This window comes from Pantherophis guttatus, chromosome 1, assembly GCF_059756535.1.
Source record: "Pantherophis guttatus breed Tessera chromosome 1, ASM5975653v1, whole genome shotgun sequence".
Taxonomy (NCBI): domain Eukaryota; kingdom Metazoa; phylum Chordata; class Lepidosauria; order Squamata; family Colubridae; genus Pantherophis; species Pantherophis guttatus.
In genome coordinates, this window is record NC_142063.1 from 150,189,159 (window position 1) to 150,214,205 (window position 25,047).

The 25,047-nt window shown below is 39.8% G+C and overlaps 1 protein-coding gene and 1 pseudogene across 8 annotated transcripts in view; one reads left to right on the forward strand and one right to left on the reverse strand.

The window, feature by feature from the left end:
* TTC21B (tetratricopeptide repeat domain 21B) overlaps positions 1-25,047 on the reverse strand; it is a 48,023-nt gene that overhangs the window by 19,821 nt on the left and 3,155 nt on the right. For 6 of the 8 annotated variants that reach the window (XR_015731152.1, XR_015731151.1, XM_034426637.3 and 3 more), the window contains exons 2-13: positions 19,775-19,904; positions 18,869-18,979; positions 17,167-17,336; positions 14,746-14,868; positions 11,733-11,890; positions 10,227-10,311; positions 7,007-7,105; positions 5,747-5,939; positions 3,998-4,095; positions 3,017-3,217; positions 1,154-1,283; positions 222-379 (exon numbers count right to left, since the gene is read on the reverse strand). Coding sequence is in view for 6 of the 8 variants with exons in the window: in XM_034426637.3 (XP_034282528.2) it covers positions 222-379; positions 1,154-1,283; positions 3,017-3,217; positions 3,998-4,095; positions 5,747-5,939; positions 7,007-7,105; positions 10,227-10,311; positions 11,733-11,890; positions 14,746-14,868; positions 17,167-17,336; positions 18,869-18,979; positions 19,775-19,904 (1,656 nt within the window). In the remaining 2 variants the exon portion in view is untranslated. Of the gene's footprint in view, positions 1-221; positions 380-1,153; positions 1,284-3,016; positions 3,218-3,997; positions 4,096-5,746; positions 5,940-7,006; positions 7,106-10,226; positions 10,312-11,732; positions 11,891-14,745; positions 14,869-17,166; positions 17,337-18,868; positions 18,980-19,774; positions 19,905-20,325; positions 20,893-25,047 lie in introns of those variants that run through there. The other 2 variants (XM_087882001.1, XM_087882000.1) reach the window with 1 other exon arrangement.
* Positions 11,026-11,121, forward strand: LOC117675096 (U6 spliceosomal RNA; annotated as a pseudogene).

A 25,047-nucleotide genomic window follows, 5' to 3' on the forward strand; every position in this document is an offset into this window, starting at 1 on the left:
CAGGTTGTAAAAGGGCCACAGTTGCCCACCCCTGCTTTAGGGCATTAAAAGGCTAATTGACAATTCTGTGACAATCTGCAATCACCTCAGTACTCTCCAATAATAAACACTATTTATCTATAATAAACAATAATAAATATTAAAAATTCAGAGACCCAGTTTAGATGACAGTCAAGTTATGCAGTGGAAGTAGAGTTTCAGTACAGACTCATCTGACTTGCCTGAAAGTTGTAACTTAGACAGAGCTCCAGGGACTGAGCGCAGAGTTGGAAGTTGTTTTGCAGCAGATGGACTTGGGCCATGAGGAGATGAGCCTCGGCATAGGAAGGATTCTGCTCCAGACAGTGTTGTAAGATCCTCTCAGAGGCTTCATAGTTGCCTGAACAGATTAAACAAATGAAACACAGTAGATAGGAAAAATAAAAATCTCTCCATCTTCAAAAGTTGTTTTAGGGAAGAATCTGTAAAATAATTTCTGCCCCTGGCTGTATACAGCAGGGGTCCCCAAACTTGGCAGCTTTCAGACTTGTGGACGTCAACTCCCAGAATTCTCCAGCCAGCATAGCTGGCTGTAGAATTCTGGGAGTTGACGTCCACAAGTCTGAAAGCTGCCAAGTTTGAAGACCTCTGGTATACAGTATGTTTCTTTGTCCCCTTCATCCTGTACTAGCCAATAAAGGAATGATTCATTTTAGTCTGGATAGCCTAATTAGAAATTCACACACCCACACTCTCAGAGCGAACACTTATGCACACATCCTAAATAATCTATGAAAAGGTAGTGCATGCAATACACACACAAACATTATTTTGTTGCACAAGAAAATGCCAACCACTCCTATGGCCATTTCTGATAATAGGGATGGAGAGAATGTGAGAAACCATGTTCTTCATCCTTTCCTTACCTTGTTTCTTCTCTGGGTGATTAAATACTCCAGGTCTACAGCAAGGCCAAAGCCATTTTTTAGTCTATTTCCAACCTAAAACGACCATTTCTCATTTATACTGAATTTTAGCAATATATTCCTCAGCAAGTTTGTCTGTGGGGCAATGTAGCCTGCACTTTATCTAACTTCTCTGAAGCTGCTTTCTGAAACTGAATGTATAATTTGAAAGAACAAAAAAAAAAATGTGTCCTTAAAGAAATGATTACCTGATAAATATTTCACTTTTGCAACCAAGTAGGCAGCTTGTAAAAGACCAGGGACTGTTTTCATCACCGTTTCAAGGACGGATGCGCAAGGCCTCAGAAGTGGTGAAGGCGGCTGCCCTGCACTTGCAGGCTAAAAGTTAACACAGACTTCATGATTAAACATTACTGTATTCCAACTATGCTGAGGGTCCTCGCTGCTCTCTGCGCTTAGATGTTTTCTTGCAGAAATCTCATTACCCAAACTAGATAACATCATCGGTGCTCATCATGTTACTTAGTTTGGGTAATAAAACATCTGCAAGAAAACAACCAAGCTCAGAGAGCAGCAAGGACCCTTATTTCAACCCTGAGCTACAAATATTCTCCTTTATTAATTGGCATTTCTGAATCCATTTGTTGTTGACATCCAACTGCAAGTTGGGTACTAAGACAAGAGAGTGAGACATAGACAGATCAGGTTCGTCATCCTGCTTGCCTCCAAAGGAAGCACTCCAAAGATAGAATCTTCCAAAGACAGCCTAACTCAAAAGGAGCTTTAGTAAATAAATCTTCAGGAATTAGGTTAGGATTAGGTTTCTTGCAAAATTGGAGGAGGGGTGTTACCTTGTTTAATTGGCATCATTTAGGCTACACCAGTTTTCCCTCACCTCTAAATATGTTGGGATTATATCTCCCAGAGTTACTAGGCAGTAATTTTGCAAACAATCTTAAACTTCTGGTAAGAACTATAGAGGTAAGGTCCCAAAGGTGCTTTTTTTCAGGAAGCAATTGGACTTTCTTGTTTTTTTTTTCTTTTGAAGACGTTTCACTTCTCATCCAAAAAGTTTCTTCAGCTCTGACAGGATATTGGGGAATGGAAGGATTTATATTCCTTGCAGACAGCTGGTCATTTGCATCCTTTTAGAGGGTTGCTGAAACACTTGGAGGTTTATCTGTGTCCTCAGGGTCTCCTGGTTCCTGTAGCCTGCAGTTTTTCCACTGGAAATCCATTCCTACTCCCACACCATTCAAACGGTGTTCATCCCAAATTGTATAGCTAAAAGTCTGTAGAGATTTTCAGTCCTCCAGGTCATGGTTGCCCCTTTTTTTCAGGAGGCAACTGGAGTTTCTTGTTTTTACTTTCGAAGACGTTTCGCTTCTCATCCAAAAACTACAGACTACAGGAACCAGGAGCACTACTCAGGTGTCTCTGAGGACACAGATAAACCTCCAAGTGCTTCAACGACCCTCTAAAAGGATGCAGATGACCAGCTGTCTGCAAGGAATATAAATCCTTCCATTCCCCACTATCCTGTCAGAGCTGAAGAAGCTTTTTGGATGAGAAGCGAAACGTCTTCAAAAGAAAAAACAAGCAAGTCCAGTTGCCTCCTGAAAAAAGCACCTTTGGGACTGCCATGACCTGGATGACTGAGAATCTCTACAGATTCATAGGGGAAAGGGATATCAGAAAGAGAGTTTCACAAAACAGAAAATGAGGGACCTATCTTACTTCTTGCTTTTGTCCCAAGCAGAATAAATCTGCTATCCATTGCATGTTATAACTAATTTGGATCATAACAATTTCCTCATTTACATTTTTAATGAAAAGGGGGGAAATGTTTTCAGTAGTTAAAAATGTAAAAGTATTCTCACAACTGAGCTTGTATCTTGTTATTTTCGTGATAACATAAAACTATTAACACTACCTTTTTGCCCATTCATAGGTTAGTCCACTATAAATCAGTGTTTACTTTCTACGCATGGCAGGCTAAACATTTTAATAATTGTTCTTTCCATCATTATGGAACTTTTTAAAGAAAGAATGAAAAAGAAAAGATTATATATTTTGATTACTTGAAAAAGAGAAGAATTTTATTATCTTACCTGACTTGGGCAAAAATTAAGATACTCCTTAATAATTTCTATCAAAAAATCTGGGTTTAATTTTTCAAAATATTCTATACCAAGAGGTAAACCTTGGAGAGAAGAAAAATGGGCATCGAGTACATCATTCAACAAAGTAATAACTTCTTCTTGTCTTTTATTTTTCTTCATAGCCAATACTGCACGTAGATAAGACAGCTCCTACAAAACATGTTTTTAAAAAAATACATAAAAATATTTTCTATTCCATCAGGTGTTGGGCACTGATACTTACTATTGTAGCTGAAAATCTGTTAGGGATCCAACCTCTTAAGTCAAATTTGTAGTGCATTCTTCCATATCTGTCTAAGTCTTACATTAAACAGATTAAAACCTGAAAGTTCCATTCCGATTATCTACATACAGGTAGTCCTTGACTTACAGTATGACCCCAACTGAGACTAGAATTTTTGTTGCTAAGCAAGGCAGTTGGTAGGTTGTGTCCAATTTTACCAGCTTGCCTTATTGCCTTGGTTAAGTGAAACGGCATAGTGGCCTAGAGGTGCAGACACTTGCCTCACACTTAGGAGGTTGAGAGTTCAGTCCTAGGCAGCAGGAGATGTTTCTCTATCAGGGCGCAAAAAGAAAATATCTGCTGCGAACTCCACATAGGCATCCGGAAGGGCATCCGGCCAGTAAATGCCAGTAAATGCTCAGCTCCATTTAGTTACCCTAAACCCACTCAGAAGCAAGAGATTACTGGGTTGTAAAAAGAAAAAAAATGCCATGATCAAATGAATCACTGCAGTTGTTAAGTGAATCATACAGTCATTAAGTGAATCCGGCACCCAAATTTTGGTCACATTATCCTCTGTCATGAAATCCATGAGCTGGATATTGTAAGAACATGAAGACAGAACTATGACACAAAAGGCCTCATATCCACATTAAGAACATGGATTAGTATTAAATCGTTTTTGGAAAACATTACTTTCCACTTACTGCTGATATTCCAATAGACTGCTGAACTTCTTTCAGGAACTCCAACTGCTGTTCTACATCATCTAACTTCCCTTCCATTAACTGGCTTCGGATAATTCCTGTAATGCAAGGATGTTTCTCTTCAGCTTTATTCTACGAAATGTCTTCAGGGCACAGATCAAATTTCATAGATTACAAGAAGGCGTCAATGACTCTTTTCTATCAAGAACCGCAGGCTAGCAGGACCTAGACTGAAGTCAGCAATAAAAAGGGCATCACCTCTATTGCCAACCACATTGGGCTCTGGGGGAGAAATGGTTGTTCTTGGCAAAGCCCTAAATCTGAATCTGCAGTAGGCAAATTCAATCAAAGGTAACCTAAAGCTATGAAAATATAATAGTCACTCAAAAACAAACTGGAAAAGATCAGCTTCATTCTCTCTCTCTCTCTCCCCCTCCCTCCTTTCCTTCTCTCTCTTTCTCTCTCCCCCCCTCCCTCCTCTCTCCCCCTTGCTCCCTTGCTTCCTCTCTCTCTCTCCCTCTCCCCTCCTGTCTCTCCCTCCCTCCTTTCCTTCCTCTCTCTCTCCCTCTCCCTCCTTTCCTTTTCTCTTTCTCTCTCTCCCCCCTCCCTCTTCTCTCCCCCTTGCTCCCTTGCTTCCTCTCTCTCTCTCTCTCCCTCTCCCCTCCTGTCTCACCCTCCCTTTCCTTCCTCTCTCTCTCCCTCTCCCCCTCCCTCCTTTCCTTTTCTCTTTCTCTCTCTCCCCCTCCCTCCTCTCTCCCCCTTGCTTCCTCTCTCTCCCTCTCCCCTCCTGTCTCTCCCTCCTTCCTTTCCTTCCTCTCTCTCCCTCTCCCCCTCCCTCCTTTCCTTTTCTCTCTTTCTCTCTCTCCCCCTCCCTCCTTTCCTTCTCTTTCTCTCTCCCCCTCCCTCCTCTCTCCCCCTTGCTCCCTTGCTTCCTCTCTCTCTCCCTCCCCTCCTGTCTCTCCCTCCCTCCTTTCCTTCCTCTCTCTCTCCCTCTCCCTCCTTTCCTTTTCTCTTTCTCTCTCTCCCCCCTCCCTCTTCTCTCCCCCTTGCTCCCTTGCTTCCTCTCTCTCTCTCTCTCCCTCTCCCCTCCTGTCTCTCCCTCCCTTTCCTTCCTCTCTCTCTCCCTCTCCCCCTCCCTCCTTTCCTTTTCTCTTTCTCTCTCTCCCCCTCCCTCCTCTCTCCCCCTTGCTTCCTCTCTCTCCCTCTCCCCTCCTGTCTCTCCCTCCTTCCTTTCCTTCCTCTCTCTCCCTCTCCCCCTCCCTCCTTTCCTTTTCTCTCTTTCTCTCTCTCCCCCTCCCTCCTTTCCTTCTCTTTCTCTCTCCCCCTCCCTCCTCTCTCCCCCTTGCTCCCTTGCTTCCTCTCTCTCTCCCTCCCCTCCTGTCTCTCCCTCCCTCCTTTCCTTTTCTCTTTCTCTCTCCCCTCCCTCCTCTCTCCCCCTTGCTCCCTTGCTTCCTCTCCCCTCCTGTCTCTCCCTCCCTCCTTCCTCTCTCTCTCCCTTTCCCCTTCCCTCCTCTCTCCCTCTCCCCCTCCCTCCTTTCCTTTTCTCTTTCTCTCTCTCCCCCTCCCTCCTCTCCCCCTTGCTGCCTTGCTTCCTCTCTCTCTCCCTCTCCCCTCCTCTCTCTCTCCCTCCTTCCTTTCCTTCCTCTCTCTCTCCCTCTCCCCTTCCCTCCTCTTCCCCTCCCTCCCTCCCTCCCTCCCTCCCTCTCTCTCTCTGTCCCTCCCTCTCTCCCCTCTATCAATTATTCAAACCTGTTAGTGCAGGAACACTTGTCTCATCAAGAGCCATAGCAGTTTTGTAGCATTTCATAGCTTCCTTTATTTTTCCTTGAAAAAGCATCTGATAGCCCAGCTCTGTAGCTATGTCTGCATTCTGAGGAGCTAAGCTGAAAGCTCTGTCCACCAACATCTGGGTCAGCTGTAGGATGTGTGGATTGCGGCCACACTAGAGTTAAAACAAACATCCCGCCACAAAAAAAAATCCATTGTGAATGGTTTTAGTTTTGAAAAACTCAATCAGACATAATCACAATATTAATTAAAAACGATAACCTTTACATCAAATAATTTAATTGTATCCATCATCACATGCATTTATGGCCCGGTCGAAGAAACTCTCTGCAAGAGAGCTGTCCATAATTTTATTAAATCCTTTTACTAATCCCCTATTCTGAAAGTAACATTTCAGCAAGAGAAAATGGTTCTGGCATGCTTATTTAAGCCATGCCCTTTGCTAGCAAGCAGCCCCCAACAAATTACTCCTAAGAAAATGTATTCCTTGACAGAGCAAGACTGCCTAATGTATAAAGCCGTTTTTATATTCCTTGCATTAGTCAATGTGACTGAAAATCAGATTTTCCAATTCTGCTACCAATACTGGGCAACTAAAATCCAGGCCAGTAAAGGCATCCACGAAGTCCATGAATTGGTCTGCCCCAACCATCTCCATCTTTGATTGCTTTGGGCAAATGTTCTCAAGCCTCCATTTTTTTTACACCAATGCACATCTCACATTTTGATCAGAATCAGTCATAAGCGAGTCTCTTGCCACAGAGAGCTAACCAACACAAATAAAGAGAGGAAGGGAAGTGACTATAAGAAGCCATGAGAGGAAGAAAACTGTTCCCTGTTCTTCAGGGTTGCAATAATGAGAGAAATGCTGAACAAAGGTTACAGCTATCCCTTAATTTTACATGCCAAATAATCTTTTTCCAATTACAATTAATTTAGCACTTCCTGAAGCATACCTGAGCTTTAACTCCAGTAGTCCTCGACCTACATCTGGTTGTTTGAAATGGTTACTAAACGAATGGTTGTAAGTCAAGGACTACCGGTACCTGCAATAACGATTAGTCTTTGCCTTATCCTCAAAAGGCATGACCAGGACATAAATTAGTGTTTCCTATGAAAGACAAAGTTAGCATTATGTATATAGAGAGCTTACCTGCTTATATAAGAGAGTCATTGAATCAGTCATCACTGGCAATTAAAAAAAAAATCTTTTCTACTTACCGTTCTGCTAAAAACCAAGGCTATCTTACAGAAAAGCAGAGGATTCTGTGGTTCCAACTGATCTAAAGCACTAATCAGATCTTTCAGCCTGGAGGAAGCCTAGGAAAAACAAAATATACCGTATTTATCGCACTATAAGATGTACCTTCCCCCACCAAAAAAGTGGATGGAAATGTATGTGCATCTTATAGAGCATATATTGCGGCGGGGGGTGGAAAGGATTGTTTGCTTTTCACTGCTGCCCCCATTCGCCAGGGAACGCTGGAACATTCGCTGCCGAGCAGCTGATTGGCAGGTGGATTGGCCTGCCGGAATACCGCCGATCAGCTGTTCTAGGCGGCGGACCACCAATCAGCTGTTCTAGGCGGCAGGGATCACCTCTCCCCTCCTGTCTCTCCCTCAGCTGTTCTAGGTAGCGATGATTGCCACCACTGTCAGTGTGCAGCAGTGGCGGCGATCGGCAGCAGTGATCCCTGCCGCCTAGAACAGCTGATTGGTGGTCCGCCGCCTAGAACAGCTGATCGGCGGTATTCCGGCAGGCCAATCCACCTGCCAATCAGCTGCTCGGCAGTGAAGGCTCCAGTGTTCCCAGCAGAGACAGCAGGCACGGAGGAGGCAGCATTCCCCGATGGCAGCAGCAACTCAGCTCAGTTGACTGGTGGTGGCCGCAACGGAGCGGAGCCCTAATGAGACACATTCTGGGGCTGCAATAATGTGCTGAAGCTGTTTGCTGTTTGCTGCAAGGACACTAGCCAGATGATGGATGCTGGGAGGCAGAGGCAGTTTTTTTTTCTTGTTTTCCTCCTCTAAAGCTAATATGCCTCTTACGGTCTGGTGCATCTTATAGTACGAAAAATACGGTAGGTAGTCCTCAACTTACGACAATTGAGCCCAAAATTACTATTGTTAAGTGAAGCATTTGTTAAGTGAGTTTTGCCCCATTTTACGACTCTTCTTGCCACAGTTGTTAAGCGAATCACTGTAGTTGATAAGTTAGTAACACGGTCATTAAGTGAATCTGGCTTCCCCATTGACTTTGCTTCTCAGAAAGTTGCAAAAGGAGATCACATGACCTTGGGACACAGCAACGGTCATAAGTATGAACCAGTTGCCAAGCGTCTGAATTTTGATCATATGATCAAGGGCATGCTACAAAGATTGTAAGGGTGAAAAATGGTCATGTCACTTTTTTCAACGCCGTTGTAACTTTGAACTGTCACTAAACGAACTGTTGTAAGTCAAGGAGTACCTGTCTACTGGTCGTATTATTGGGGAATAAGGAGGAGGGAGCAAACACTAGCATTTAGGAAAGCTAAATATAGAGGCATCTGGAATGCAAAACCTGTGCCAGCAGTCAGTATTCATATGAAACTAGTTTGAAATGGTTTTATTAATGCAAGCCAATTTAAGTATCTCCTTATACAAGTGTTTCTGAGGGAATAGTACTAGAACAGGGGTGTCAAACTCAAGGCCTGTGGGGTGCTTAGATCTGGCCTGCAGGGCAACCCTGGAAACAGTGAAGGACCGGCCCGTGGTGCCTCTGCATTCCTGAGCTCCGTTTTCAGCTGCAATGTCTCCTGCAACCTTCTGCCAGAGAAAACCAAGATGGCCCCAACATGAGTGACGTTGAGCTGGCCACGCCCACCCTGGCCACACATCCCCAGCCCCAAACACAACCCTGATGCGGCCCTCAATGAAATCGAGTTTGACACCCCTGTACTAGAACATTTATATATGTTTTAAATAAAATGTCCCACAACCATTCATCTACAGACTTTGAGTTCAGGCTAAACAAGGCTAAATGCAAATGTAAGCTATAAAGTTATGTTTGCTTTTTCTAGACAAAGAACAGCAGCAAAAGTAAAAATAGCAGCAGACAGGAATAGTGCTTAACCAGTTCAGGCAATAAAAGAAGCTAGGTTTATGCTTAACACTAGTTTATTCTACCACACATTTTTATAATGCAATAAAAAAAAAACTCCTTGAAAAATATTAAGAGTTACACCTAAGAATCCCAATGCCAATATTATAGCTCCCCCATTCCTAACAACCATATTTTGGTTTAAATCTTAATGGAAATTAAGGAAATACTTTGTAACATGCATACATTGCTTAAGTTTCATATCAAAAACAAAGCTGATTCACTCAATAGAATAGAATAGAATTCTTTATTGGCCAAGTGTGATTGGACACACAAGGAATTTGTCTTGGAGCATATGCTCTCAGTGTACATAAAAGAAAAGATACATTCATCAAGAATCATCAGGTAAAAATACTCCTATAACCATTCTGTTTTCTTTTAACTTGATTTAGCATCTTAAATGAATCTAACACATCTGGTTTTTAAACCATGGTTAGGTGTGCAAATCCAGCCAACAGTTCACTGATTTTTTTTTCTTGTTTTTTAATGACCCCATAATCCCTTGCATTGGAGTGGAGTCGGGGCAACTGAATGGAGCTGAGTGTTTCCTGGCCGGATGCCCTTCCTGTCGCCAATGTGGAGTTCACAGCAGATATATTCTCATTGTGCCCAGAGAGAGAAATATCTCCCTCTACCTAGAATCCAACTCACAGCCTCCTGATTGTGAGGCGAGAGCGCCACCTCTAGGCCACTGCACCACTCAACAGTTTCATTGATAGCCTTCATTAAACACTTTCTGCAATGTGTAAAATCAATGTATCTTTGGACCAATCTAGAGTAGACTTTGGAAATTGTTTGTTATGGTATCAATCACAGACTAAGGAGCCTATCGACAAAAATACCATAGAGCCCGGGGGCGGGGGGGGGGAGGCTGATTGCTTTGCATCCAATTGCTACCTCCCTCTAGCAAAACACACCTTACTGACAGCTCAAATTCTTCTTGCAGCTTCTTGTGTGATGCCTGGATCTGCTCCATCCTGGCCTATCACCAAATGAGATTTAGGACAGTATGCATTGGAAAGGTGATCTCTTGTTCTACTAATGGCTGTTTGATAATATGATACTAGTTGTTTAAATTAGATCCATTATTTTACTGAATGTAATTCTAAAATACCTGTGTTAGGTATTTCCTGTGTCAGGATTGTAATTCTCAAAAGACATTTTACACCTGAAATTTTCCATTTGTTGATACTGGAGTTAAATTCAATGGAACTTAGTTCTATATATCCTGAGTAATTGTTTCCTATGTCTCTATATAAAATGCATCCAATAATGTGGAATTAAAAACTGAAGACTCACCTCAGGTATGTTTCCTTCCCGGCACAAATAGTGAACAGCCTCCATTTTTAAGGCATCTAGGTTGAGAGCATCTTTCTGCAACAACCTAAAGGAAAATTTAAACACACACACACCAAAACACTCTATTTTTAGGTGTTTTCAAGGAAAACTGCTGATCTACAAGACACAGAAGCTACAAACAGAATAGCTATGTCAGCGTTCAAGTGATGCACCCATAGACAGCAGAACTCTGAGGCACATAAGAACAATTTATTGGATACATTGTATTGGCACAACTGGTGAAAGCCGACTCAAATTTCCTGTGGTTTTCACCTAATTAAAAAGTAAACGTTTTTCCTTTCCCCCAACTCACTGGTCACGTTGTCCAATCCAATTGTTGGCTGGTTGCTTGGTTACTTCGCTCTTCCTCTGGCCAGCCACCTGTGAGAATGTCCTTGGTTCCCACAGGAAAAAATTATTGTTTTGGCTACATAACCCCAACTAACTATTTCCCCCCTCTCACTGTTGCATGGCAACTGTGAAGCCTCCAAGATGGCCTCAGTCAGGTTCACTTCAGGGTTGACAGGCTAATAGCTGAGCTCCATTTGAAGGACTTTCCTGCTTCTATTTTAGGACAAACTTTAGGGGAGTTCGTCTCTGTGACACTAATGACAATTAATTGCTTCTGTGGACAAATGTCAGATTAACTGGGAATGCTTAGGACACCCTCTTGAAAATGTATTGCGTTGCCTGGCATCTTTATGTCCCACTCATCTCCAGTTTTCAAGGCAACTTAGAGATATGGAAACAATGCTACCCTGTTCTCTTTGGCAGCACATTTGTTAAAATTGGAACAATACAAAAAAGATTTGCATAGTCCCTGCACAAGGTTGGGCACACAAAGCTACATTACTTTACCAAAGCAGTAAATTGCCCATTCTTGTTTAGTTCTCATATCATTCTCTACTCTCATTATATAAAATTTCAAACAAAAAAAAAATCAGTTGGAACAGCTAATGTAGGAGCCATTTACCTCCACTGTGTGTGTGTGTGTGTGTGTGTGCGCACACACACACACACACACACACACACAGAGAAGATGCTTCAGCCAGGATAAAAAATGTTATCAGCCTTCACCTATTTGGTTACCCACCATCAATCATGTACAATCCGATAATACTGAAGCAATGACTGAAAAAATGAGTTTCACAGAGTTTCATAGCTACTGACTAGCTAGATCAAGATTGGGAAATAAATAAGGGAAAAACTGTATTATTTTTTTTTAAGACCTTTTTCCACTAGTATTTTAGGCTGCTGTCACAGCATCACTCAGCCATTGTTAATGAGATATAAAATTTATCTCCCTTACCGTCGTTTTGGCATTACAAGGTTGGACGACTCTACAAGATGATCTAAGTCACCAGGGGAGAAATCACCTTTGATCATTTTGCCTTCTGCAAAAGCACTGCAGCTGAGATGATACAGTATTTTTAATGGATCTAGACAAGAATAATTAACTTTACTCACCTCTGGGCAGTCTCAACTGACTGCTCCCAATCCTGCAAAGCCAGCTGTAGCTTCATCTTTTTAATAAATGCCGGAAGGAAGCGTGGGAAATTCGCAATTATTTGATTCAGAGTTTCCAAAGCTCCTGTAAAATTCTGACGCACTTCATAATATTGGGCCTAGTGAACAATGAAATGATCACCTGGTCACTTTTGTCTTGCTTTTAAAAAAAAAAAGCTTTCCAACTACAAAAGAAATTTCTTTTTTTGAGACAATTCCCTGGCTGGTGCACACCACTGGAAAAGCAGTCTATTGTGACTGCTTATTTAGAACCTGTTTCCCCAAATTTAAAGATTTTGGAAGGCATATTAGGTAGTCCTTGATTTACAACTGGCTGCTTAGTGACTATTTGAAGTTATGTCAGACCTCCCCAGCGGTATTTATAACCTGGTTCCAAAGTTATAATGGGCCACCCCTCTGACTGTCATGTGACTGCATGTCAGCAACTGCATTTACAGCTCTTTGCCACATCCCATGGTCATGTGTTCACATTATATGACAGTTTTGCTGAAAACCAGTATTTACTTCTGGTTTTCAGCAAAACTGACCCATAGTGAACCATTGGTTTGCTTAATGACCACAGAGCGTGATGGCTCACATAGTGAGGACACTGGGTAGGGGTTAGCAAGTCCATGTTTGAAACCCGAATGGTGCTGTGTGGCGGGATGAGCTCCTGTCACTTGCTCCAGCTCCTTGATGGTGACATGAAAGGAGCCCCCACAGGAATTCCCTGGGCAACGGTCATGTCACTGGGTAATTCTTTTAACCCAGATGTGCCTTCCACACAAACAGGATTTGGGGGGGGAGGGGGGGACACAGACACTACAGTGTTTACTCAACAACTGCCACAAAAAAGTTCATAAAGTCAGGCCTGTCAGATGGGTGACCTTTCTTACAGTTATCTCAATTTATGACCATGATAGGCAGGCTCCATTATGGTCACACAAGTCGAGGACTATTTGTATGTACTTAAAGATATCTTCCACTGAAGCTCATCAGTTTTAATGCTGTTGTATAAAATAAAACTTTGTGACAAAATAGCAATATTCCTACAATATGCTATTATGTACAATGTGGTTTCTTTGGTCTCCATTTAGTGTGTTGTGTGAATTTAGCCAATTGCTGTTTATTCAATAACTATGTTTAAACAGCCCATGCTTAGTATACAGTGCCTGAACCAATGAGTTTGTAACCAGGATTATAATAACTTGGAAAGCAAAACCATTCAAAGCAGTAAATATGCAAAATGCAAGTTTCTAAATGGAATTAAAAAACAACAACAACAGCAAAGTGATTGTAAACCTACTGATTCAAAATGCAATTTGTAGTAAGATTTTTAAAACAGAATACATAATATTTTAAAAAGACCTACGAAGCTTCGTTTTAAGAAGAAACAAAAAGAACTATTTCTTCTCTACAGTTGCAAATGGTAAAACCCTTTATAGCATATATTATTATTATTATTATTATTATTATTATTATTATTAATAATAATAATAATAATAATAATAATAATAATAATAATAATATACCGCCCATTCTCCCGAAGAACTCAGGGCGGTGTACAGCCAGAATTAAAATACAAATATACAAATATACAATATCCTAGTTAAAATTAATTAAAATCATTAAATAGTTTTGGCCAAATTTTAAAACCCAAAATTAAAACCCAATTTAAAATTATTCAATTTGACAGCCCCGCCTGTCGGAACAGTAGGGTCTTGAGGGCACAGCGAAAACCCGGAAGTCAGAGATGTTACGAATATCCGGGGGCAATTCATTCCAGAGGGCAGGAGCTCCCACAGAGAAGGCTCTCCTTCTGGGTGTCACCAGCCAACATAACTTGGCCGACGGCACCCTGAGGAGTCCCTCTCTGTGGGAGCGAACTGGTCGGTGGGAGGCTGTTGGTGGCAGAAGGCGGTCCTGTAAATATCCTGGTCCTATGCCATGGAGCGCTTTAAAGGTGGTGACCAACACCTTGAGTTGCACTCGGAAGACCACTGGGAGCCAGTGCAGCTCGCACAGGAGAGGTGTTACATGGGTGTAACGAGGTGCGCCCATAACCACCCGCACGGCCGCATTCTGGACCAGTTGGAACCTCCGAGTGCTCTTCAAGGGGAGCCCCATGAAGAGAGCATTACAATAGTCCAAACGGGAGGTGACGAGGGCATGAGTGACCATGCGCAAGGCGTCCCGGTCCAGAAAGGGACGCAACTGGCGGATCAGGCGAACCTGATAAAAAGCCCCCCTGGCTATGGCCGTCATATGCTCTTCTAAAGACAGCCGTGAGTCCAGGAGGACACCCAGATTGCGAGCCCTCTCTGTGGGGGGCAGAGATTCATCCCCAATAATCAGCGATGGCACCAGCTGACTATACCGGGACGCCGGGAGCCACAGCCACTCAGTCTTGGAAGGGTTGAGCTTGAGCCTATTTTTCCCCATCCAGACCTGCACGGCCTCCAGGCAGCGGGACATCACATCAAGGGCATCATTGGGGTGGTTTGATTCCAAGACTTTATGTACATTGCTCTTTAATTGCTTCAATTCTTAAGTGTAGAATTGACTCCAAATGCATTTTTTTGTTTTTCATAAAAGAAAAGCCTATGTCAGAGCAAATACAGATAATTGATGATATGATGGCTAAAAGACTTGATCCTGTGAATCAAAGAATATTGACTTCAATCAGATTCTTAAAACCCATATTCACATCACACAAAATAAGATAGATAGATAGATAGATAGATAGATAGATAGATAGATAGATAGATAGATAGATAGAGAGATAGAGAGATAGATAGATAGAGAGAGAGAGAGAGAGAGAGAGAATAAATAGCATTCTGAATGCAAAATAAGGTTGCCTTGATCTGCTCCTTCATCCTGGATGGCAATTGCATTAATCAGTGCTGGATCAGTCTGCATTAGCTGCAATGTTTGTTACTAATTAGATGCATTTAAAAGCTTTTTATACACTTACTTTACCCATCAGGCCAAAAATATCATTCTCATTTTGGAGCCCTTCATCAAAACATTTCCCAGCTTTTTTGATGCTTGCTTCTTTCCCACTAGTCACATCAAGCCACCCTTTTAGAATCCACCCCTGGAAGAACAAAACAAAACATTAAATGATGCAATACTCTGCTGTTGTTACTGGATACATTTTTAAAAAAAAATCATATAAAGTTCTACTTAACATAAATGCAATAATTTATGCAATGCAGAAGACTGATATATGTTCTGTGGTGTTCATACCTGCTGTTATAGCAATAGCACTTAGACTTCTATACCACTTTATAGTGCTTCAATAGCCCTCTCTAAGCAGTTTACAATGTCATCATATTGCCCCCAACAATCTGGGTCTTCATTTTACCCACCTCGGAAGGATGAAAGGCTGAGTCAACCTTGAACCAGTCAGGATCGAACTCCTGGCTGTAGACAGTGAGTTTGCTTGCAATTCTGCAGTCTAACTACTGTGCCATCATGGCTCATGGGATGGAATGGATTTAGTACTTAAAGGATTATGATGTTCCCTATTAATCCATCCCCACGAAGAGGCCCGCTCCAGATAGGCAGAAAGACAACTCTTAGCACTGCACAACACTGACACACTGATGAACTGATCTAAATGCTGCTATGAAAGTTAGAAGGAACAAAATCACGAGACCAAAAAGATGTTACAGTGAAATCCATAGATGCTAACCACTCCTTCCACTAGGAAGAAATCCACCTTTAGCCCATCCAGACACTCAGGCAGGAAGAAGAGATGTAAAGTTTGAACCTCAAGATGGATATAAATAAATATAAGGCTTTGAAGGTTTATGGTCAGCACTGGCAAATTTTCTGTTCTAATTATGGCCTTCCTAGTACCTTGTTTCCCCTAAAATAAGACATCCCCTGATAATAAGCCCAATCAGACTTTTGAGTGCATGGCAATAAGGCCAAGTGCTTATTTCAGGGTTCAAAAAAATATAAGACAGGGTCTTATTTTAGGGGAAACACGGTATCTATCTATCTATCTATCTATCTATCTATCTATCTATCTATCTATCTATCTATCCATCCATCCATCCATCCATCCATCCATCCATCCATCCATCCTGTTTTCCCCAAAATAAGACATCCCCTGATAATAAGCCCAATCAGGCTTTTGAGTGCATGGCAATAAGGCAAGTACTTATTTCAGGGTTCAAAAAAATACAAAACAGGGTCTTATTTGCGAGGAAACACGGCATCTATCTATCTATCTATCTATCTATCTATCTATCTATCTATCTATCTATCTACCTGTTTCCCCCAAAATAAGACATCTCCTGATAATAAGCCCAATCAGGCTTTTGAGTGCATGGCAATAAGGCCAAGTACTTATTTCAGGGTTCAGAAAAATATAAGACAGGGTCTTATTTTCGGGGAAACACGGTATCTATCTATCTATCTATCTATCTATCTATCTATCTATCTATCTATCTATCTATCTATCTATCTACCTACCTACCTACCTACCTACCTACCTACCTACCTACCTACCTACCCTGTTTTCCCCAAAATAAGACATCTCCTGATAATAAACCCAATCAGGCTTTTGAGTGCATGGCAATAAGGCCAAGTACTTATTTCAGGGTTCAGAAAAATATAAGACAGGGTCTTATTTTTGGGGAAACACAGTATCTGTAATAAAACTAGCTTATTGAACAGCTGAATTCTTGAATCTCACCCTTGGAGTCCAAGTCATAGTCCAGATGAAGCCTGGCACCTTTTCAAAAGCATACGGAATATTAGCATAACAGAAGTTAATAACAAAGAAAACTAGTTGGTAAAGAAAGCATTTAGGATTTCAGGATTCTTCCATTTAAAACATCTGGATGGTTAAAAAACAAAACAAAACCCGTTATAGCCCCCAAGTGATCCAAGATCTATTCCTGAGTGTTTTGAGGATTCTAAAAAATGGAATATGATAGGATATAGAGAGACAAAGCAACCTGGGAAAATCAGCAAATACATAGGGTGTTCCAAGTTGTGTGAACAGAAGACAAAACTACCATTAGTTATTCCCCACCCCATATACATGTCACTATATCTGCAGGAACAGCACTTGTAAGCTAATTATGAAATAAGTAGTAGCAGAATGTGAACATATTGTGTTTCATTGGCCAGTAGTACATTCCACTTAAGGAAGCAGGCCTCCCAAACATTAAACTAAAGGAAAACTATCAGGCTATTTTGTAACAATACCAATATTATCGGTTTTCTTGTAATTTTTTTTGTACTTCTCAAGGGTTAAGAAAGTTGGTGATAATCCACTCTGATATGAAAGATGACCAAAAGCATCACGAGGCAAATCTGGGAGTCATCAAATCTTGTTTATAGCAAGTACAACACACAATTATAGGGAATGGGTTACCTCTTTACTGCCACCATTTGAGATCTTGATCATTCTGTCAATGTATTCGCGGGCTTTCTCATAGCGGCCAATATGCCACAAGAACAGTCCTGCAAAATATAAAGCCTCCTGTCCTGCTGTCTTACGATGCTCCTTCAACTTGGCATCCAGATCCATGATAACTTCCCGATCTAAAAACAAAGGAGGAAGTAATAATCATATAGTTTCAAGGGCCATCATTTAACAATGATTTCGGCAGATTAAAGATTTATTGCAAGGTATTACATAACAGCAATCAAACCCTATTAAAAACAATAAAGTAAATGTGTTATATAGTATCATAGAGCAGAACAGCAAATGGTACAGTATCTAGTCCAGCTGATGCAGGAAATTCACCAATCTGGTGTCCTAAGTGCCCTAACAGACAAACATCTACTCTCTCAAAAGCCCACCATTTTTTTCACCATAATCTGCTCTGCTGTTGAATGGCTGAGAAACGTAGTTTAGCCATTTTTGAAGATGGCTTTTCATATATTTATTCTTTTCATATTTTTTCTCAAGAATAATCATAGGTTATTCAGAACCCACTCCATCTTTCTTGTTCTTCTCTGGACCTTTTCCATTTGCAATATTCTTGAATGGTGTCATCTAATATTGAACACAGTAGTCTACAAGACGTCTGATAAAGGTATAAAGACACAATTCCATTTTGTCTATGATGCTAGATCTATTAATCAAGCTTATACTTCCAGTGACTGGTTTGGCTGTCACACTGTATTTAGTAATTCGGTTCATGAAGAGAACTGGGTTACTGCAGACTAAAGAAGACTTTTGACCTGCTACTGTCTACAAGGGATTTGATAATGCATGACAGAAATTAAATTTGAGCCTTTATCTATGTAGTGTACTGCAGACATCTCAAACTACAACTTCGACGCTTTGAATCAATGGATGTAAAATTTATTTCCTGGAAATTATGAGGGATAAAACATCATCTGAATCCAAATCAGGTAGCTAATTTAGTTAAATACACCATAAAACTGGCCAACCAGCGATTTAGAAATTGGAAATTATGAGATGGACTATTCATCATTACTCAAAACATCCACGTTAGGATCAACTGAAATGAAATCATCTTCCAGGAGGATTTGAAACCTTGTTCCTACTAATAATTGATAATTTTACAGAAAGCTAATTTCTAATTAGCTGATTATAGAAAGCTTATTTCATATGAGCCCTATGCCTGAAATATAAGCCTTGCTCCTATACTGTGCGAATCTGGACTTCATTAAAAAAAAGATCATTTGTTCTTCAAGTTTGCAAAGATATCTGGAAGCTATTGGAGGTCAGTTGCCAGAGAAACCCAGTTCCTAGATGCAGTGTTGTAAAGAGATTTGCTATGTTGATTGGAAAATAATGTTTACAAGAGATCATAAAAGAATGGAGAAAGTGGTGATGCAACTAATCAGCACTCAAGGAACTTTGTGATAACTGAAAAAGATAAAATAATAATGGCATGGGAGAGAGGTCAGGGAAGGAGAGCCTTGTTAGAAGAATACATGGTTGGTGGTTGCAACAATCTCATCAGGATGGTGAGGTGTGAACATCTCTTTTGTAGCACAGCTCCACCGGTACCTTCATATTAAAATGGAGAAATAGCATTATTACAATTCACCATGTACAAGTATAACATTTTTCTGAGTAAAAATAAGTGAGACACTACCTGGATTTGATCTTTTTTTATGGGCATAGATCATTGCCATCATTGTGCACAGGCATACTTCTTGTTTGTTTTTAATGGATTCAAGACTGAGAAGAGCTTCTTGGACGTGCCCTAGGTAGGAGAACAAAATCAGTCAGGGTAGGTTGCATTCATTTGTGTAGCAGCACTTTGGCTTCCCCACTATGCCTTCTTCAATGTAATGCTGTAATGAACATGCATGAACATGTTAGCATGTGTGTGCAAAGTACCTTTTAAAGCTTACATTATTATGTAAACGATTTATGTATTTACAAAAATGATCACTTAAAATCGAAAAAGCAAAAAGCCAGGAGATACAGAAAGACAATAACTCTCTTGGCTGACTAGAAAATCATGAATTGCCCAAATGATCTTAAAAGAGTTTATTTGAAGAAACAAATTACAAGGGTAACAAATCAATAATTCTTTTCCTTTGCAACAGAAATTGCAGAGATGGATCACATGGGACTTCAGATGTTAAATTCCAACTATTTGAGCTGCAAAAACTAAACATCCACAAAAGATTACAGCTAGCTGGATTTTTCTGTGATTCTTTTCTGACATCATTAGTGTTCCCATTTTTTTCTGCCCAAATCCGCTAGTGCTACCTTTACCCATCCAGCATTACCAAGGGCTGAAGTTCTGCAGCATCCAGGACCCAGTCCCGTAAACTGTTTACCAGGCAGAAATAGTGGCATGCATGTTTGACTGTAGAACAAAAAGATTTACTTACAGAAACTTTTAAATGAGATGATTTATGATTGCAATTCTATGTGCCCCTTCCTGAAAGGAAGGCCCATGAAATACAATGAAATTTACTTCTTAGTAAGTATTCATTATCAGATGAATAAATAATAACTGCAAATGTGAAAGTATATAAAGAATTACCTTCCATCAAAATACCATAAGAATGGTAGAAAAGAAACACTGGGTCATTGGCAAATGTCTTCAAGCCTTCATTGGCAATAGTCTGAACATGGCGAAAATAGCCTTCCTGACAGTAGTAATTAATTAAAGCCTGGAAGAAAATTAAAAGACTCATCACACTCATAAAACAGAGAAAAAGGATTTAGGAGAGTTACTTCAAAATCTGAAAATCTCTTTTGCACAGCTTTTTGGTAGTTTTCTCCAAGCTGATTCACTTCCCCAAGATGCTAGAACTGCAGAATCCTCAAGCAAAGAATGAATTTCCCCACATGGTGCCTAGTCTTTTGGCCTCCTGCAGTATTCAAGTATTTAATGATTCCTGTAAAATTTCTACGAGTGGCTTGTTGATTTAGTGTATCACTTATTTTCCAAAGGCTGAGAAAAAGTGACTAGCCCAAAAGTCACCACTGAATTTGAGTAGGGCTTTTGAACCTGCATCTCTCCAGCCCCAGTGCAAGAACTCTAAACCCTGGGAGTTGGGATCTCAGCTTGAAGTTTGAAGGACAGCTTACAAAAGGATGGTGTAAGGAAGAAGCCAGTCTTGACTGATTGCCATTTTTTCTCTGGCTTTTGACATCTGCATTACAAATAGAATAGAATAGAATAGAATGGAATAGAATAGAATAGAATAGAATAGAATAGAATAGAATAGAATAGAATAACAGAGTTGGAAGGGACCGTGGAGGTCTTCTAGTCCAACCCCCTGCTTAGGCAGGAAACCCTACACCACTTCAGACAAATGGTTATCCAACATCTTCTTAAAAATTTCCAGTGTTGGAGCATTCACAACTTCTGGGAGGCAAGTTGTTCCACTGATTAATTGTTCTGACTATCAGAAAATTTCTCCTTAGTTCTAAGTTGCTTCTCTCCTTGATTAGTTTCCACCCATTGCTTCTTGTCTGACCCCAACACAGTTTATGTTTTGCACATGCATTCTTCACAAAGGTGAAGCATTGGAACAATTCTCCACCTTATGACTGCTGTAGGAAAGATGCCTTTTCCCACAGCAAAACACATGAAGCGGCTGATTAGTAAGTCAGCATCAGCTTTCAAAAAAACAGTTCAGACCCAAGCAGAAGCTGTTGCAATATTTTTAGGATCAGACTCAATAAAGATAATAAAGATTAGAGGTTTATATATATTTCTCTTTAATCATAACAGGCATTCTATATTCACTGAATATTCACAGATAGAAGCAAGGAAAATGGTGAGGGTGGCTCCTTATATATACAAAGGGCGGAGTCAAGAATGGGAGTGGTGAATTATGAATACATTAGGAAACAAAGAATAAGTTAACCCCCGATATCCCATATATACATTATTTACACATTAGGGAATAAGGCATTTACATCTGACAAATCCCCCTCTAAATGCCGGTTCGCTATACAACACCAATTACATACAGATTCAGGACAGTATAAGACATATAATTTTGAAGTTAAATATTTGTGCTGTTTAGAAGGTAAAGGCTTCGTTAATATGTCAGCTAATTGTTCAGAGGTATCACAATGCACTGCTTTGATAAATCCATCTTGAGACAATTGTCTCACATGTTTAAACTTTATATCTATATGCCTGGATCTTTGTCCAATGGCATCGGATCTGGATATTTCAATGGCTGCTTTATTATCTTCATGCATAACAAAAGGTAAAGCAGGTTTTTTCCAGACATCTGAAATCAAATCATTAAACCATACAAGGTTATTTGCAGCTTTGGATAAACAAACATATTCCGCTTCTGTGGTTGAAGTGGCTACCAGTTCTTGTTTACCAGTGTACCAGTAAACTGGACAGTTATTTAATAGAAAAATATAACCAGAAGTGCTCTTTCTGCATGATATATCTCCAGCCCAATCCGCATCTGCGTAACAAGTAAGTTTTGGTTCTTTGTCATTACTAGGTTCTAATACTAAACAAAAGTCTAATGTACTTTTTAGATATCTTAGAATTCTTTTGACAGCTTCCCAATGATACATAGTTGGTTTACTAACATGTCTTGACAATAAATTGAGAGGTAATGCAATATCTGGCCTGGTCCAATTAGATATATAAAGAAGTGAACCTATGACTGATCTATAAAATGTATTATCTTTGAATTCAGGGGAAGACTCATCAGTGTTTCTAAGGAAATCAGTTTGCATAGGAGTGTCACATGGTTTAGCATTGTTTAAATTGCATTTGTTTAGAAGTTCAATAATCTTATCTTTCTGAGTAAGTTTGAATCCCCTTCTAGTTTTGTTAATTTGTACACCAAGGTATTTGTTTACTTTACCTAGAGATTTCAACGAAAAATGTTCGTTTAGCTTATTTACAAAGGTTTCTCTTCTCTCCTTGTGTTTTCCTATATATAAAATATCATCTACATAAATTAACACGAATTCAATGTGATCATCACTTTTTTTTACAAAGAAACAGTTATCAGCGGTGGTAGCGTTAAAATCCATGGTCTTAAGTACTTTTACCAAACAATCATACCATCTTTTGCCAGATTGTTTTAACCCGTATAGACTCTTGTTCAATAGCCAGATTTCATTCTTATTAGTGTATTGACTGTGTGGTGCCCTTACATATATTTCCTTATCTAGTTTTGCGTGTAAGTACGCAGTCTGTATGTCATATTGAAATACATCAAGATTGAGTGCAGATGCCACTACCAGAGCTGTTTTAACACTCTCTGTTCTCACTGTGGGGGAGTATGTGTCAGTATAGTCCTCCGGATACTTTTGTGCATAACCTTGTGCAACTAATCTGGCTTTGTATAGAGTATTGCCTCCTTCTAGATTCTTAATTTTATAAATCCACCTAGTACCTATGATTGTTTTATCTTTAGGTGCAGTCGCAGGTGTGAATACATTTAATCCTTGCAAACTTTCCATCTCTTTTTTCATAGCTAGTTCCCATTTTTCCTTTTCTTCATAAGGGAGTTTTAATACTTCCTCATATGTATTAGGTGTTATTTGTTCACCATCCATATGCATTATGTAATCTCTGTATTTACCTGGTATTTGATTTCTATTGTTTCTAATAGCTCTTTCAGGTTTGCTATGGTTGTCATGCAAATATCTTGCTTCCTTTTTTGTTAATGTGTCTGTCTTTATTTTGTGCTGACTATTTGTCCAAGTTTTGGTTTTGTTTGTATTTTTGTTGATATTTTGATTTTCTATTGTTCCTTCCTCACAAGATTTTGTATCTTTGCATTTATCTGGAAATATTTCATTAAGATGTAATTTAGACCAATTGGCTTGTTCATGGAACACAGCTGTTCTGGAGACTATAAATTTGTTACTATTATCAATGAATCTGTACCCTTTGGTGCCAGTTTCATATCCCATAAATCTTAATCTTCTGGATACGTTTTCTCCCTTTCTTCTCAACTGTTTAGGTATGTGTACGTCTGCAGTGACTCCAAATATGTGCATGTGTGCTAATTTGGGTTTCCTATTATACATCACCTCATATGGTGTTTTATTCACAATACTGGACCAGGTTCTATTTTGAGTGTAATTTGAATAATGTAAGGCTTCTGACCAAAATTGTTTGCCTAAACCAGCATCCTCTAATGTGCACCTAATCATGGTTTGTAGTGTGGAATTCTTTCTCTCTGCAATCCCGTTTTGGAATGCAGAAAATGGACTAGACGTGAAATGTAGCATTCCTCTATCCTTTAACCATTGGGAGAATTCTTTAGACATGAATTCACATCCCCTATCTGTCATAATTTGTTTTATTCTGATATTATGTTGTGTTTCTATGCGTTTGTAGAATTCCTTAAATTTCTGAAAGGTTTCATCCTTGTGTTTTAATGTGTAAACAAAACCATAGCGACTGTAGTCATCTACTATTGTTAGGAAGTAACGTTTTCTATAAGTGATTGATGGAGTTAATGGACCAACTAAGTCCATATGTACTAAGTCAAAAATTTTGTTAGTAGATCTGTTGGATTTTTTTGGCCTGGGACTAGTTTTTAGTTTAGTGGATTTACATACTGAGCATTCCAAATAATTTTCACAATTTTTTATTTTGACACCTTCTGCGTGTTCAGTCATTTTTTGTACTACAGGAAAACTTGCATGTCCTAACTTCCTATGTAAGATGTGAGCACACTCATCATGAATTGGTTTACCTATTCTTGGTTTCTTCTCTTTGTGTGTATTTGTGTGATCATGAGATATTTTACATTCATCATTGTCACTGTTACTAACATTTTCATCATCTGCCTCAATACAATCTTCCATATTTGAATCAATGTTATGTAACCATCTTTCTTTTGTTACCAGATAGGGTAGGCCTCCTTTAATCATCACAGTGCCTACATTTGTTTTGTCCTTCTCTAAAGTTGCTTTCCCCTTTGAGAAAACTATATTGATGTCAGAATCTCTACTTAGTTTTATGACACTTAGTATGTTATGGGGTATTTCAGGAATTAACAATACCCCCTCTATTTTTCCTAGACCAGGCAATGTTATGTTTCCTCTGCCTAATACTTGAACCTTTTCTTGATTAGCTACCTTTATTACAAACTTATCTTCTGTAAATGAAGACAGAATATTTTTGTTATTAGTGGTGTGATTGGTTGCCCCAGAATCGATAAGCCAATTATTGTTCTCATTTTGTTGTGTTTTAGTGCTGTCTTGTTTATTTAGTCCATTCAGTGAACCAGATTTTCTCTCTTTTGAATTTTCTCTACCCCCTCTACTTTCTCTGTAATTTGGTGGGCTTCTATATTTATATCTATCTGTGGAAGACTGTCTATAATTGTATCTGCTTCTATATTCTGGCCTATGTCTCTCCTTTGATATTTTGGGACAGTCTCTTCTATTGTGTTCCCTGGACCCACAATTGTGGCATTTAAAGGCTTCATTGTATTTTTCTTGGAAAGCTACCTTCCTAAAAGATTTGTGTTCTGTGTGATTGCTAGAACGATTTTTTCTTGAATTGTCTTCTGCTATCAATTTGTTAGATAGACTCTCTATGGATAAATATCCTAGATTGATGGTGTCTAAGTGTGACATAAAACTATCCCATGATGAATCAAGTGAATTGATAATAACACTTTTCATTGTTTGATCTGAAATCACTTCCCCCCTCAGATGCAGCTCAGCTCTTATTTTGTTTAGAGATATCAAATGCTCACTTATGGAAACCCCTGGTTTTACTCTGGAAGAAAAGAAATCCTTAGACATTCTTGTAGTGGTAGCTACACTGTCGCTGTGAAACAGATTAAACATGCATTG